General features: G+C 46.1%; 1 protein-coding gene across 7 annotated transcripts in view; it reads left to right on the plus strand.

The window, feature by feature from the left end:
• TENM2 (teneurin transmembrane protein 2) overlaps positions 1–16,769 on the plus strand; it is a 1,355,454-nt gene that overhangs the window by 1,152,312 nt on the left and 186,373 nt on the right. For all 7 annotated transcript variants that reach the window (XM_070465745.1, XM_070465746.1, XM_070465747.1 and 4 more), the window contains one exon: positions 10,341–10,536. In XM_070465745.1, coding sequence (XP_070321846.1) covers positions 10,341–10,536 — 196 coding nt within the window. The remainder of the gene's footprint in view (positions 1–10,340; positions 10,537–16,769) is intronic.

Genomic DNA, 16,769 nt, shown 5'->3' on the forward strand with positions numbered 1-16,769 from the left:
CTGTGGTGGGCGCCAGCATCCCCAAGGCCCTTGGATCTTTGGTCTTGTCCTCTCTCCCTGGATCCTCCTCCACACTGGACCACTTTCTCTGCCCTGCTCACAGCCAGGTCATCCTGTCTCATGTGTAGCTTTGTGCTGGCTGTTCCCTCATTCTGGAATGTTCCTCCCTGATAAGCAGATGGCTCCTTCCTTCCTCTTGTCAGGACTCTACCTAAACACCATGCCCTCTGTGAGCTCCTTCCTGACACGGGAATATGAAACTCCTTTATACTTTATCCCCACGCTCTGCTTTATCTGGCTTCAATCAACTTGATTTAGCTATTGTTTACCGCCTGCTAGTGCCCACATTTTACATGTATGGTTTGGTTCCTTAAATGTGAAAACTGAGTCAGCACCACCGCAGTCACGATGTGAAATGTGACCACTCCTCAGGAGCTCCCCTGGGCCCCGTGCCAGCCTCATCCCTCCCCTCACTGAGCCGCTTCCTGTCACTCGAGGTGGGACTTGTCTCCCCTAGCATTTGATGAACACGGTATCCTCTGCTCTTTTGTGTCTAGCCTCTCGTTCTGCATAATGTCAGTGAGGTTCACCCATGTTGTGCGTATCTGTGAAGTCAAGTCAAAATTGCATAGTCCTGTCGAACTCTTGTGACCCCATGGAATGTAGCCCGCTAGGCTCCTCTGTCCATGGGATTCTCCAGGCAGGAACACTGGAGCGGGTTGCCATTCCCTTCTCCAGGGGATCTTCCCGACCCAGGGATCGAACCCAGGTCTCCTGCATTGCAGGCAGATTCTTAACCATCTGAGCCACCAGGGAAGCCCTGTGTATATCTGTGGCTCATCCCTTTATTATTGAGTCGACTTCCAATTGTATGGATATGCTGTAATCAATTTGTCTATTCACTTGTGGATGGGCATTTGGGTTGTCCTTGGTTTGCTCTTTTTTATTTATAGCCCTCGTCACTCCTTGGCATTCTATTCCCCTAAAAAAGTGTCCTGTGCCTAGAAGGCAGGACCATATGATTGACTTTTGGGTCCCCACTGCCCAGAGCAAGGCCAGGCACATAGTAGGTGGTCAGTGTTTGATGATGGAAGCCAATAGTTTTACATTCAATTTACCCTGTAACCTGAGGCCTGAGCAAGACTCAGGCTTGTGAGCGGAGCTTCAGATTTTTCTTTCCTATGAACCCAATCTAGAGAACTTCAAGCCTTCCACTGGAAAGCAGACATTGGCTGGGAGTTCCTGCTCAGCGCTCACTGTGTCTATGCCCTGTCACCTCGTCCATGGCTTCTGAGTTCCTGTGGCTTGTTCCTCTTGAATCTTTTAACCTCCACTTTCCTGCTGTGTGATGTCCAGGAATGGTGCTTGCTCTCTCTTTGCCGGTTTCTGTAACAAATTTGGTCACAGCGAGCCTCTTAAGTTTCCCCTCGTTTCTTCTCATTTCACTGCTTGGATTTGGTGGGGGGGCGGATCACAGGAAGAAGCCACACTGTGGTCTGGCTGGTCCCCGACACCTGGCTGCTCTCCCCTCCCCTCCCTTTCTCTCTCTCTAGCTCCCTCCCTGTTTCCAGTAACCAAGAGAGTCTTCCTCTGTCTCCTCCAGGAAAGTCCTGCCTGCCCCAAGTTTCTTGGTTTCTTGCTTTCTGCTCTACGCAGTTTTGTTAAAGAACAGCTTCTCCCTCAATAAGTTTAGGAAAATTGCTCCATCTCATTACAGGTGGGCAGGACACCCTCCACACTACAGGCACCCTCATCTTGGTCTTAGTACCAGGCCTCCCAAGAGGGAAGAGTTTATTCTGGGCCGAAGAAAGAGGATCCAAAACACAAAGCTGGTGGTGTCCTGAGTGTGATTCTGTTGACAGTCCAGCGGGCTACTTGAGGAACCCTAGTCTGTCATCCAAGACTCTCTGGACCCCAAAGCGTAGATTCTCCTTCGGAAGACAGGAGGATAAAGCTTGGTGTCCCCATGTGAACACGGCTGGCCAGCACTGACTCCCATTGTTTGGTGTGCCCAGTGACCTGGAGTGCAGTGGATTCAGGGCACACCCTCTGAGGCTGACTGCTGGAGTGAGAACCCCAGTTCCACCGCTTGCCAACTCCAGAGCAAGTAATGTAACCTCTCTGTGCCTCAGTTTCCTCATATGCAAAGTGGGGATAATGATTCATGTTCAGGGGCTGTTACAAGCATTGAATAAGATCATGCATGAGAATCACTTAAAACAGTGCCTAGTCTCATTAAATGTCACCTTGTATTATCATCTGAGCAGTTAGCCAGCAAAACCCAGGAAAACTGTGTAGTGTTTAGTGAAACTTCCTGGGAACCTTTCCTCAAGAGGTTATGTTCTTTCAATATTTATATCACAAGATTCCACTGGACTATTGTACACTTCACTCTTGGTACTATTTTATTTTGAGCCTGAAAGTTTTCATTCACTCAGTCAAGGTTTTTTCTGAATACCCACGGCATGCCAGGCACTGCTCTAGGCCCCAGAGGTCCCATGTGCAGTAAAAGAAGCAAGTCTCCTACTCTCTTTTAGTTTATTTTTTCTGCATTCAGAGCTGGTTAACATTTATTTATTGGTTTATTTTATTGAGGAATAGTTGGCACATAATATATATGTTTCAGGTGTATAGCATAGTGAGTCACGATTTTTTAAAATTTATTTTGGCTGTGCTGGGTCTGTGTTGCTATGTGGTCTTTTCTCTCAGCGTGGCGAGTGGGGGCCGCTCTCTCATTGAGGTGCACAGGCTTATCACTGCAGTGCCTTCTCTTGTTGCAGAGCACAGGTTCTAGGGTGCGTGGGCTTTAATAGTTGCTGCTCATGGGCTCGGTAGTTGCATTTCCCAGGCTCTAGAGCACAGGCTCAACAACTGTGGTGCCCGGGCTTAGTTGCTCTGTGGCATGTGGGATCTCCCTGGACCAGGGATCAAGCCCATGTCTCCTGCATTGGCAGGAGGATTCTTTACCACTGAGCCACCAGGGAAGCCCCACAATTTTTAAAGATTACATTCCATTTATAGTTATCATTAAGTCTTCAAGTCTTAAGAAGTTTGTGTCTGAGAGTAGTGAGATGGAGTATAAATTAGCAGATAAGTGACAAGGTTTCCCCCCCGCCCCCCCAAAGAGTTTTTGGTGATTTTTTGCTGAGAGCAGAAGTGCAGAAGTGATTAGAGCATTTTAGAATGGCTGGTTTAGGATGTGCTTTCTAAGGCCATGGTGTTTAGGCAGCCTTGATTGACGAGAAGCAGGCAGCTGTAAGATCAGGAGGGAGAGCTCGTACAAAGGCCCTGAGGCTGGAATGAGCTTGGCATATTCCAGGAACAGAGAGGAGAGCAGTGTGGCTGAAACACAAGGAAAGAGAAGTTAGGAGGTGGACAGAGGAGATTATGGGCCGAGTATGGTCATTGCCCAGCAAAGGCATCCAGACCTTTCTTGGCATCTTTTTTCATCATCTGCACTGGGACATCTTCCTGTCCTCAGGTGCCCAACTCACTCTGCTCAAGTCTGACCCTAGCACTCCTCGGCTCTGCCTCCTTCCCTCTTCTCTGCTCACTGGCTTCTTTGGGAAACTTACCAACCAGGCCAGTCACCAAATATGCTGGCAGCCAGCTGTACCCAGGTTCTTGGAAAACTGCTGACAACCTCCCACCATTAAGACTGATGAAAATCCAAGTTCAAGTCCTCACTTGGCCACCAACCAGAGTCTGTGACCCTGGGTGTGTTATTTAACTTCTCTAACAGTCTTTGTTCTCTCCTGAGAAATGGGGATGAGAATAAGGTTTCTGGGAGGGTGAAATGAGATAACATGTATCAGCTTTTGCCATTTTGCCTGGCACATAGCAAGTGCCTAGGGAAAAAAAAATGCTTCTTGGCGATTCTGTTTTCCTCTGCTACAAGAAGACATGTCATGAAAGAACCAGGAGTTGCACCTATGTAGATGTAGTCTCCTTGCTCCTTATGTCAGGAATCATGTTTGATTCTTCTCTCTCTGCTTGATTCTCACACTGGAGCCCAGCACGATGATTGTTGCAGTCCACAAATAGAGGCGATGCTGTTTCCTGCCCGGAGGCTTGGGTTTTGTTCTCATAGCTGGGGGACAGACAACCCCGCAGTGCCCACACTGAGCCAGTCAGCACATAGTGAAGCAACTTGGACACTGAAGACATGGACCCTGCAAGTAGGAACTGAAAATGACAGGCGAGGCCACGTGGAGGGAAGGTAGCCGCTCCCCAGCCCTCCCAAGCACGGCCCACCGCTCTCATCCTTCCATGCTTCCTGGAGCATTCAGCCCTTTGAAGGAGAGAAAAGAAGCCGTGCAGAGCTTTAATGAGGAATCAGCCAGACGCACTTTGCCACGGGCCTGGCTGGAGGCGGAAAGAGATGCACAGGCCCCCAGGAGCAACCCGCCGCTGCCAGTCGTCACCGGATGCCACCACAGCCTCCACGCTCGTGTGGCTTCAAGCAGCCCTCACTGACACATGCTGTTTCCCTGCAGTCTGACCACCTGCTGCACTTGCCTGGCTGTCTAAGGCGGCATCAACATTAGACATTGGAGGCTGGGGATATTGCCAGCACAGAGCCAGTTGCAGCAGGCTCTCCGTGGGACAGGTCAGCGTTTGCCACTGCCCCCATCTACATACATGGACCAAGGGCAAGCAGGCGGACCAGATAACAATAAATTTATTTGCCCACTCCCTGCCCTCTCCCAAGGTCCTGGCCCCAGTAGTAACATCTTCCAGAAGGGCCATGAGTCTGTCCCTGACCTTGTCCTCTGTGGCAGGTATGCCTTGGCATGGCTTCCAGAGGCATCTCTGAGTTGCACACTCGCTGCCTGTGGACACGCTCCCATCAGGGAAAGTAAAAGGCCCCTCAGCTGTCTCCTCCAGCGCCCCTGGGAAGCCACTAAGTTATCTTAATTACCATTCCTCCTGGGTCTCTGCCAAGAAGCAGGGGAGACTGACAGTTGGATCAGTCAAATATTTGCAGTGGTTTCTTTGTTTGCCTCTCGAACACTCACAAAAGTTGCGTTTTCATGCCACTTCGGGGTATGACACATGACTCAGAGGCACAGCCCTCGCATTTCATGCCAGCATGGGTTGTTTTTCAAAGGCCAAGGAGGAAAAGAGAACTTTAGTGGAGGGGGGGTGCGGGGGGGGTGCGTTATTTCGGGTTATTGCACTGTCACCCTCTGGGTGACCTTATTGCTGGATCAGGAGAGACCAGCTGCCTTGGAAGACAGGCTTGCTCCTGCAGCAGCTTGTGCACTCCCACAGCCCCCAGTGGGACTGGGCCACGTGCTTTCTAATCCTCTTCCAGGGCTTCTGCAGATCTATCAGATAGGACGTGCTAGGAAGCAACCTTCTTAGTCCTTCGAGCGCAGCACAGTTTTCCGAGCAGCCCTGGATCCAGGATTGATCGTGATGGAGTTCTGTAACTGAGGAGGCACATGCTCCTGGTACAAAGCCTGAGTTCTCAATCCCCAGCACTGGGGCATGAGACAGCAACTCTGGCCAGCGCCTGAGTCCTTGGCCTCCTTCTGGTATCAGCCAGGCTGCCAAGCAAGCTGGCCAGACTGCCGTCTAGGATTCCTAGAGAGCAGAGGCTCTCCAGAACCAGATGGCCTCCGCACAAACCAGCTTCTTACTGAGCTCCTGCCCTTCCCACCATGGAAAGCAGTCTCTGCCTTTGGCTGGCTTGATCCACCTTGTGCTTCTAGCCTCCAGCCCTCCCCAGGTTATAGCAGCCATGAACGAGGCTGCGCGATGCTGCTTGATACGTGTTAACAAAAGAGGAGGGTAACTGTACGTTACACACCAGAGCACTTTTGAGAGTGAAAGAAGAAATAGGAGATGGGGACTAGGACACCCCTGGGCAAACAGAGGTAAATAGATACCCTACACATAACAGGTGGAACTTAGCCAACAAAAGATGCTGCCATTCCTTCCTGGGGGATTCTCTCCTACCGCTCCTAAGAACAGAAAATATGCTGAAACTTACAGTCTTGCAGAGTGAACCAGGAAGGAAGAGAAGCAAGAAATCTTGAAAGCTATGCTGAAATAACAAATAAGCCTCAACATTTCCATAGCTTTTTTTTTTTTCATGTATACATTGTATTTCAGCTTCTGTATACACTACAGCATGCTCGCCACCAAAGTTTTGTTTCCGGCGTTTACCATGCAGTTGACTTCTTTCAGACATTTTGCCTTCCCCGGTCCCACTTCCTCTCTGGTAGCCACTACTCTGTTCTCTGCACCCATGGCCTAATTTAATAAGTGTTTATTGCTTGCTCATGTCAGCATTTCCGGCTTCCCTGCAAGTGCAAATCTAGGATCCAGGCCACTCCTATCTTGTGACTCCATCATCTTGGGCTTTAAGAGAACTCTGGTCCTCTCGGGGCAGACAGGTAGGGGGAGCAAGCAAGTAGGAGATAGCACGGAAGAGTCCAGAAGGAGAGTGCCTCACAACAGCTCATGTTCCTTAACAGGAGCACCACCACATGCTTGCACATAATGGAAAGGAATAGACAATGACCAACCATCTCTACTACAGTGGTCGCTAAGCAACAGTGTCAAAGGAGAAAGAAAAGGAAGATAAGAAAGCCTGTAGGAAGAAAGCGTGCATTGGCCACCATCTCATTTAGAATTGAAAAGGCGAAGTCATAATGGCCATCTGAAGTCACCTCTCAAATGTTGATGATCTCTGTGAATAGACAGATTCCTTGGGCCACAGTGTCCGTCACATGCATGTTCTACACTGTGAGGTGCCTGACTGGGGCTCGCTGCCTCTAATCCTGCCGATGTATCTCCTACTCAAGAAAGCACACTCGAAGACAAGGGAGGGCAAGTGATTTATTATTAGAGACAAAATCTTCTAACATTGCAAGTTAGTTTCCTTTTGATGGAATTCACTTACAGATTCAGTATTGTATGTATTTGATATTTAACAAATATTTATTGATCAGCTCAGCTCACGATGAATTAGATATAACAATGAATTATCATCAGGATAGCAGAAAGTTTCAAAGTATGCAGGGGCTTCCCTGGTGGCTTAGACAGTAAAGAATCTGCCTGCAATGCGAGAGATCCAGGTTCGATCCCTGGGTCAGGAAGATCTCCCGGAGAAGGGAATGGCAACCCACTCCAGTGTTCTTGCCTGGAGAATCCCACGGACAGAGGAGCCTGGTGGACTACAACAGTCCATGGAGTCACAAAGAGTCAAACACAACTGAGCAACTTTCACTTTCACAATATACAGACTGCTTAGTATTCTAAGCACTTTACATACTTGGACTCATTTAGTCCTTACAGCATTATTATGCTGTATTATTATGTCTTGATATTTTGCCCATTTTAAAGATAAGGAGACTGAGGCACGGAGAATTGAGATGGCTTATGCAACTGTCACAGCAGGTAAGTGGCAGAGCATAGGTTCTAATCAGGCAGTCTAGTTCCAGAGTCCCCACTCTTAACCATTCTACCATGCAGGCGAAATCCCTGCCCTCCTGGAGTTTATGTTCTTCTGAGTAGACAGACAATCAGCAGAAAAACATTATAGTCATTTTCAAGGGTGATAAGTGCTTTGAAGGAAATAAAACACAACAAAGAGATACAAGATTGGGACACCTTAGACCCACATGTCCCAGTGCCCCAGGGTCACAGATTCTTCTTTAAATGAAAACTGCCCTCCTTGCTTCCATGGAGAGAACTGAAGAACCAGCCAAGACAGATGTCCCCTCTCTCCTCTGACAAATGCCTTTCCCAGGGTCATTTGATTGGTTGTTGAACAGCGAGCACCACTGATGGTCCTAAGCCATTCCTGTGCCCCTGGGCTGGGCAGCCAGTTCAGAAAAAGATGACTGATGCCCAAATTAATAATGAGCAATGGTCCCACGCAAGTAATCACCTTCCCCAAACTGTTCCTCATGGGGGTGATAACTCGAATCCCAGGTGAAGTATATCCTTCTCACTTCACCACCAAGGAAGCTACACTCATTCCTCTGGCTGACAGCAATTTGTAGACGTGGGTCTGGGTAGCCGGACATTTACGAGGTTGCTAAGGAACAAATGCCTTGGTTACAAGAGGCTCCAAAAGCAGTATCGGTTTGTTATATCCTTTCAGATCATTTATTTTATCCCATAAAGACAGCTGCGACCAATGGACTGTGGGATAGAGGGAAGCTAAATTTGAACATTTTTGTTTCCTGAGATATGGAGGAAATTTCCACTTTCTATACAACATCCCTCCCCAGGCCCCCAGACACAAAAACTAAAACCATGTCCACGACCCTTAGGACTTACAAGTAAGTGGTTCAGAGTCACAAGGTATTTCATAAAATGGTTATTATCTTACAGGCACTGCCCTAAACATTATCTCATGTTATCCTTATAACATCCCCAAAAGGTGTCGGTTATTATACCCTAGTATGCAAACCAGGAAGCAGATTAAAGAATAGCCTAACTTCAAACAGTAGCAAACAGCAGAGTCAGAATTCAAACCCAGGTTTATCTGACAGCAAACCCTTTGTCCCTAAGATTATAGACTCTCTTGTTTTCACTGATCATGTTTCAGGTGGGAAGAGTGGCAATTCTGTTGATGGGGAGGTCCCATTAGTAGACTTCGTAGCATTTCATTCTATGGAGTTTGTTAAAGGGGTTGCAGTTGATGTCAATAATCTATGAAACCCTTTTCATGGCTTGAAAGTGGTGAGAGAGAGTTCTGTCCATCAGTGGTGGTTTTATCTGCTAAAGACCTACACTTTGAATATTCTCTGGAAGTCACCATGCACGTGACTTTCCTGTGCAAAAAGATGATTCCTTTTCTACTGGGGTCTTATTGATTTGTTTGTCAACAAGTAAAGAGACATGGCCACCTTCCTGGCCTTTTCCTTCATCCTCTCTGTCCAGCCCAGGTGATGCCCTCTCCTCTCTTCCCTAAAAATGGTCTTCCAAAATTGTCCCCTTTTCTCATTCACCATACCTAATCAAGACGCTTGTCACTTCATGATTGTGTTTCTGCAATGGCTTGATAACAGGTCTTCCTGCTTCTTTTCATTCCCCCCTCTAGGACATCTCATAGGCTGCCTGCAAATGAACCTTAGAAGATTCCTCTCATCATGTCAGTCACTGTTTAAGGGTCTTCTGTGGCTCCCACCTGCCCACCCCAGGATTTCACCATTCCCTCGGACAGGCCCCCTTGGATGACAGTTGCTCTCCCATTCCCCCCAACCATTCCTGGTAGCCTTTGCCCACCGCTCTGTCTCCCACTGATTACGTCCAGTTCTGAGCCTGGTTTCCACTGAAACAAAGTTCCATAGTTAATTGCTGGTTGATAGGAGGTCAGGCACGGTCAGGGCACAGGCATTGCACCTAAACAGATCTAGGTCCAAATTTTTGCTTGCCCACTTGGTCACTGGGTGACTTTGGATATGTTGCTGGACTTCTCTGAGTCTCAGTTTTCTTATTTGTAAAATAAGATACAAATAGGACCTATCTTACAGGGATTTTGCAAGAAATGAATTAAATGATGGTGATAATAATGGTGGTCATGATAGCCCACCTGTACTTTGTGTTTGCTCTGATCGCATATTGATATGATCTTATTGTTCACAACAACCTGTCACATAAGTACTGTTATTTTCAGTTTTGAGGTGGGAAAACTGAGGCACAAATAGGTGATACTAATAAGTACCAGTTTCCCTCTCAGGTAGTCTGGCTCCTCAGCCCTCTTTCTTAACACATTATCAACCAGGGAATTTTTGTGGAAACTAACGCCCATGGCATTAATATGTCTCTGGTCAATAATGTGTTAACACCTCTGATATAACTACTCTGATTAACTACTCTCACCTTCCCTTAGTGAATGATGAATCAAGGGTATCCGGTATCTGCTAACATAAGTTAGTAATTCCGTACCTGAAACTCTTGGGGGTGCCAGATGCATTTTGGAATTCAGAATTGGGGGAATTATTTTAAAAAGTTACACTTGGCATATGCTGCGTATTATGTAACACCCCACTGAGGACTATAGAGCAAAAACTCACCTCCCTCCCCCTTTCCCTCTCTGTCACACACACACACACACAAAAGAAAAAATCATAAAAGCAGAAAAGAGGTTGTGCTCTATAGTCATAAAACTATTAGCAGTAATTATAAGCATAACATGTGGTGACTGTTATTATTATAACTTTCGTGACTTGTTTTACTTGTAACAAAATGAGTTTACAGTAAAACGTACTCAGAAGTATGTCTCAGTTAAGTAATGGGGCGGGAGGGGAGGGTGCTGGTCGTGGGAGGAGGTCCGCACCCCATGTCACATGTAGCACACTCTCTTCTTTTCCCAGTATGACTTCATGGAGCGCCTGGACGGCAAGGAGAAGTGGAGTGTGGTTGAGTCACCCAGGGAACGCCGGAGCATACAAACGCTGGTTCAGAACGAAGCCGTGTTTGTCCAGTACCTGGATGTGGGCCTGTGGCACCTGGCCTTCTACAATGATGGCAAAGACAAAGAGATGGTTTCCTTCAACACTGTAGTCTTAGGTAGGTATGGGATCTCTGAGGTGCTGTCATCAAAGAAAGCATGGAAGTGTCTGGCTTCTCTGTTGAAGGCATACCTTCCAAGGTGGTTCTACTGGGTAGGGGGCCAACCAGCATCCTCAATTTAGGGTTCATAGTCTCATCCGCCTAAAACTAGCCCTGATAAAATACTAATGCTACTTAACTCATGAAAAAGCCACTGTGAGTCCCAAGGATTGAGTTGCAATGAGCCAGGGTCCAACCACTTGGCTCAAGCTCTGGCCACACAACGTAGGCAAGTCACTGGACTTTTGTCAGCCCCGGTTCCCCTGTGGTAAAATAGAAGTAAAAAATCCCACCTCATACTATGAGGTTAAATAAAATAAAGTATAAGTTATAAATCACTAAACATATAGTAGAGCCAGTAAATACTGACCATTCATACCAGCTCACAATTTCTCTCAAAAACCAAGGAAAGCCCAAACTTAAAAAAAAATTTAAAAGCCTGAAAAATAAGGCAAGAATATAACCATAGAAGGACAGACTTCCCTGGTGGCACAGTGGTAAAAAATCCACCTGCAATGCAGGAGATTCAGGAGATGTGGGTTCCATCCCTGGGTTGGGAAGATCTCCTGGAGGAGGGCATGGCAACCCACTACAGTATTCTTGCCTGGAGAATCCCATGGACAGAGGAACCTGGTGGGCTACAGTCCATGGTCACAGAGTCAGACGTGACTGAAGCATCTGAGCAATAGGAAGGAAATCATATCTTTGTTCTCAGATTGGTAAATCTCCAAAAGCTTTACTTAAGCACTTGTCATGTGGGGCATATTTTAGCACTACTTTTTAGTAGCTATTGAGAGAAAGCTAAAATTTTTTTCCAAAAGCTCCCCTTATAAGTCAAATAACCCCTTAAAGGTCCATTTGTTTGAGACTATTTCATGAGTTTTCCAACAGCAAACCCCAAGTATTTTAGCATTCATCATTTCAGTTCAGTTTAGTTCATTTGCTCAGTCATGTCCATCTCTGTGACCCCATGAACCACAGCACACCAGGCCTCCCTGTCAATCACCAACTCCCGGAGTCCACCCAAACCCATGTCCATTGAGTCAGTGATGCCATCCAACCATCTTATCGTCTATTGTCCCCTTCTCCTCCTGCCCTCAATCTTTCCCAGCATCAGGGTCTTTTCAAATGAGTCAGCTCTTCACATCAGGTGGCCAAAGTACTGGAGTTTCAGCTTCAACATCAGTCCTTCCAATGAACACCCAGGACTAATCTCCTTTAGGATGGACTGGTTGGATCTCCTTGCAGTCCAAGGGGCTCTCAAGAGTCTTCTCCAACACCATAGTTCAAAAGCATCAATTCTTCAGTGCTCAGCTTTCTTTATAGTCCAACTCTCACATCCATACATGACTACTGGAAAAACTATAACCTTGACTAGACAGACCTTTATTGACAAAGTAATGTCTCTGGTTTTTAATATGCTGTCTAGGTTGGTCATAACTTTCCTTCTAAGGAGTAAGAGTCTTTTAATTTCAGGGCTGCAATCCCCATCTGCAGTGATTTTGGAGCCCCAAAAAATAAACTCAGCCACTGTTTCCACTGTTTCCCCATCTATTTGCCACGAAGTGATGGGACCAGATGCCATGATCTTAGTTTTCTGAATGTTGATAGCACCTTTAAAAATTTTCATTACATTTACTTTGTCATTAGGTTTTAATCATCTACTAATGATGATAACTGATCCTGGGCAGAACCTCTCTGAATCATGGCAGATTGTTAGACCCATCTCACAGATGAGTAAACTGAGGTTCAGAAAACTGAGTCCCTCAAGATCCCAGGATGTGGAAATGATGGAAATAACATGGACTCACAGGGATTATTCATTGCCTTTCTGCAGCACCATGTTGTCCCAGCAGCATTCAGTCATGGACCTCACGGTTCTCTAGATACCTGGAGAAGATGGTTGATCCAGGATTAAATCCTGCCTTTTCTTTCCCACATCTGACCTAGGAGGGTCACTTACCTTCCCAAGCCTCAGTTCAATCATTTGTGGACAAGTAATGACCATGTCCCTGGAGGGAAGGGATGATGTACCATCTCTTGTGGAACCTGTCTGAAATGGAGCTGGTAACCACTTGTGAGAGCGGATGACTTTTTTAAGAGCACATCTTGTGCAGCTCTTTTTCTCTTAACTTCATGTTAAGAACTTCTCTACTGGTTTCATGGAATGCTCTTAGGATTTCCCTGATCCTTGAAAGAGATATATAACCCAACCTAAAAATTCAGGTAGCAGCCATAACTGCCCAAATAAGGGTTTGGTATTTACCATAGCACTGAAGTTAATGCTTATTCCTCTGCTAAGGGAAGATGGGTCCTAACAGGACAAGCCCAATGCTCTAAAGCAGTGCTTAGCACGCCAGAGCCCATGGACCAAATCTGGCCCACTGCCTGTGTTTATAAATAAAGTTTTATTGGACCACAGCCACATTCATCTGTTGTCACATCGTGGCAGCTGTAACAGCAGAGTGGAATGGTTGCAGTGGAGACAGTTTGACCCGCAAAGCCTAAATATTTCCTGTCACGTGACAGAAGAAGTTTGCCAAGCACTGCTTTACACTTTGTATAAAGTGTATAAACTTTGTATCAGGAAAGTCACTGGAGAAATCTTCCACTAGTTAGGAAACATTTCCAGGAGCAGATTATGTACCAGTGAGGAAAAAAGTCTAAAAGGATAAAAACCAGATCATAAAAGAAAGACACTGGCAACGCATTTGGACCTAGTTTGAGATGTTAAGATAAAAAAACAATCTTTTGCAGAAGAATATGATGAGAAATGATGTCCTTTTGGTTCCCTGTGCAGGTTTTTTAAAAAGTTTCTTGTCAATCATGTTTTTTAAATCTTTTTATTGGAATACAGTTGATTTACAATGTTGTGTTAGTTTCAGCAAGGTGAATTCATTATACATATACATATATTCACTCTTTTTAGATTATTTTCCTATATGGACCATTACAGAATATCAAGTAGCATTCCCTGCGCTCTACAGTAGGGCTTTATTATCTATTTTATGTACAGTAATGTGTACATGTCAATCCCAGTCTTCAAATTTATCCCTCCCCCACCTACCCCCTGATAACCACAAATTTGTTTTCTATATCCGTAACTCTTTTTCTGCTTTGTAAATAAGTTCATTTGCACCGTTTTTTAGACTCCACATGTAAGCAGTGTCGTATGTTTGTCTCTCTCTGTCTGACTTACTTCTCTCAGTATGACAATCTCTAGGCCCATCCATTTGCTTTCTGTTTAAAACTCAAAGGCTTCATACATACACCCCACGCACAGTAGCTGGCTTAGCTGGAGTCTACAAAGACCCAGTGGAATGGATAATAGCAAAACCAGTGACAGCGGCACATCTATAGAGAGCTGTCCATGTTCCAAGTCCCCTGGACTTGGCCCTTTTGGGGACCAGACCAGCCAGCCCGTAGAGTAGTTAAAAGAGATCAGGATTACCAATATTCTGTTTTCCAGTTGAGGAAGCCCAGGCTCAGAGAAGTTAACTTGCCTAAGGTCTCACATAGCTAGTAAGAGGTGGAGTCAGATTCAGCTCTCCAGAGCCTGCGTTCTTAACCACTGAATTGCTTTGGATTGTAGCCAGCTAAAACCCTCTCCCCTTCTGTGCAGCAAGTTGTCTGGTGGCCATGTTATCTAAAAATGGCTTCTGCCCTCCGTCACTTTTATCCACATGGACACAGACGGCGGTGGTGAGATGCCCTTCCCCCTCAGCCATTACCCTCGCTTCTCTGTCGGAGCTGGGAATAGCAATTCTCCCCGGAGGATTTCTCTTGTCTGGATGTAGCTCTAAGAGAAAGTCAAAGGTAATCGGCCTAATAGTTGGGCAGACATCTTGATAGAGCAATGATAGTAATTGGCCTGAAATGTAGGGAAAAGAACAGTGTTTTATTTGGTTCAGAGATTCTCCCACACATATCTATTATCGGACCATTCGCCATCAAGAGCAGCCAGGAGCACCGAAAGCCCCTGTGATATGAAACAGAGGGAAAGACGTTAGACGGGTGTCAACCAGCCATCAAGCTAAATATACCTTTGACTCAGGGAAGTCTTCCGATGTGTTTTGGAGAGAAGCAGCTTGCTTTCAGAAATGAGTTTCATCTCAGGGGACTATAGAGCGGCATTCTTGAAGTGTGGTGCACATTTCAGGGAGGCTGGCCTCCGCTTGAGTAAAAATCCCATTTCCTGGTCTAACTCTCATCGCCCGCCTTGTTTCCTCAAGAAAACTTCAGCCAGGGTGACAAAAAGGAAAACTGATAAGATTTCAAGAGTAATATTTAAATTGAGTGTTGAAAAAAGGTGACTGAGGGAAATAGGTTCCTTCTATATTTCGGCAGTATCACATAGTTGTTGCTTTCCTCAAAAACTGTAGAAATGCTTCCAAGATAAGACCTGGGGGAAATTGAATGAAAAGTACTCTTCATTGCACTTTTTGCTTATTCTGGATCCTCCTGTCCCCTGAGACGTGTGTGCATACACACACATGTATACACACAAACATGTTAGTAACTCTTTACCAAGGATCTACTGTGTGCCAAACATTGAAAATACCTCAGTAAACAGTTCAAATCTGATCTCTTCCTCATAGAGCTTGGTGAGAGGAGACAGATAGGTTAAAAGGTAATTATAGGAGCTAGGGGAGGATAATGGAAAGGGTACAAAACCCAGGTTGAGGGAAGTAGGGAAGGAAGATTTTGTTGTTTAGTTGCTGAGTCATGTCTGACTCTTTGTGATCCCATGGACTGTAACCTGCCAGGCTTCTCTGTCCATTGACTTCTTCAGGCAGGAATACCAGAGTGAGTAGCCATTCTCTTCTCCAGGGGATCTTCCAGACCCAGGGATTGAACCTGTATCTCCTGAATAGACAGGTGGATTCTTTACTGTGGAGCCACCGGGGAAGCCCAGAGAAGGAAGACATCTAGAAGCTAAATGTTTTCTAAACTGAGACTTTTAGATAAATACCTCAACTAAAGAGCAAGGAGTTTGTGCAAAATATTTGGTCCTTTTCCCTGGGACTGTGGTGGTTAAGACCTTCCTATCTTCGCTGCTCTGAGGATGCTTGGTTGGAGAACAGGGAGCTTTGGCCTCAGCCGTGTCAGTTTCCACTAAACCATTCCCAGACCCAGCTGCTCAGTGAGAATCAAACTCCACTTCGTGGTTGGGGTGACTTCTGAAAATGCAAGCTGGATGATGTCATTTCTATTTTGAAAACTTTTCATTTGTTCTCGTTGGTCTCAGAATAAAATCCAACTCATCCACGTGGCCTCCAGGGCCCTGGAGGATCTAGGTTTCTCCAACTTCCCCTTATGTCCCTCTCTTCCTTCTTTCTACCCCCCAGCCACATGGGATTCACCTGGGCTCTTCTCCACCACAGGGCCTTTGCATGTCTTCCTCCTGTCTGGTACTTCTGTCTTGCTCTTCCTTTTCCAGTTCACCCTTATATGTTACCTGCATGGAATAGTGAGGCCCTCCCTGGCCATCCTCTCTAAGTAGCTTCCTCCTCTTACTCCCTTTCACAATATCCCATTCTCTTCAAAGCACATATCACGATTTGTGCAGGGCTGGGCAGGGGAGGGGAGTTACACCATGCTGCCCAGCATGTGGCGTCTTAGTTCCCCGACCAGGAGTCAAATCCATGTCCCTGCATTGGGAGTGCATAGTCTTAATTACCACATGGCCAAGAAAGTCCACATATGATGATTTTTTACTGTATTTGATTATTTTATTTAACCTGTATTCTCTATGACAGTGGAAGTTCTGTGAGGACAGGGGACTATGTCTTTCCTAGTCATCACTGTATTCAATGGTGCCTTGTAGGGTGCCTTGTTATCATTCTCCAGGCAGGAATACTGGAGTGGGTAGCCATTCCCTTCTCCAAGGGATCTTTCTGACCCCAGGGCTCGAACTTGGGTCTCCCACATTGCAGGAAAATTCTCTACCATCTGAGCCACCAGGGAAACCCCACTAATATATATAACAGATGCTCAGTTAATAAAGTAAACCCCCCTTTCAAGGACCGTGGCAGATCTGAGGTCTCACCCTAATTGTAAGCTAACACATTATTAGTCAGCCACAGCCTCATCAATGTTATCAGGAGAGGAGGTGCTCCTGGGTAAGAGACAACAGGCTTTATTCCTCAGAGCAATGTAATATCGAGAATATCAGCCGATGTGCAAGTTTC

Source organism: Odocoileus virginianus, chromosome 3, assembly GCF_023699985.2.
Source record: "Odocoileus virginianus isolate 20LAN1187 ecotype Illinois chromosome 3, Ovbor_1.2, whole genome shotgun sequence".
NCBI classification, from domain to species: Eukaryota; Metazoa; Chordata; class Mammalia; order Artiodactyla; family Cervidae; genus Odocoileus; species Odocoileus virginianus.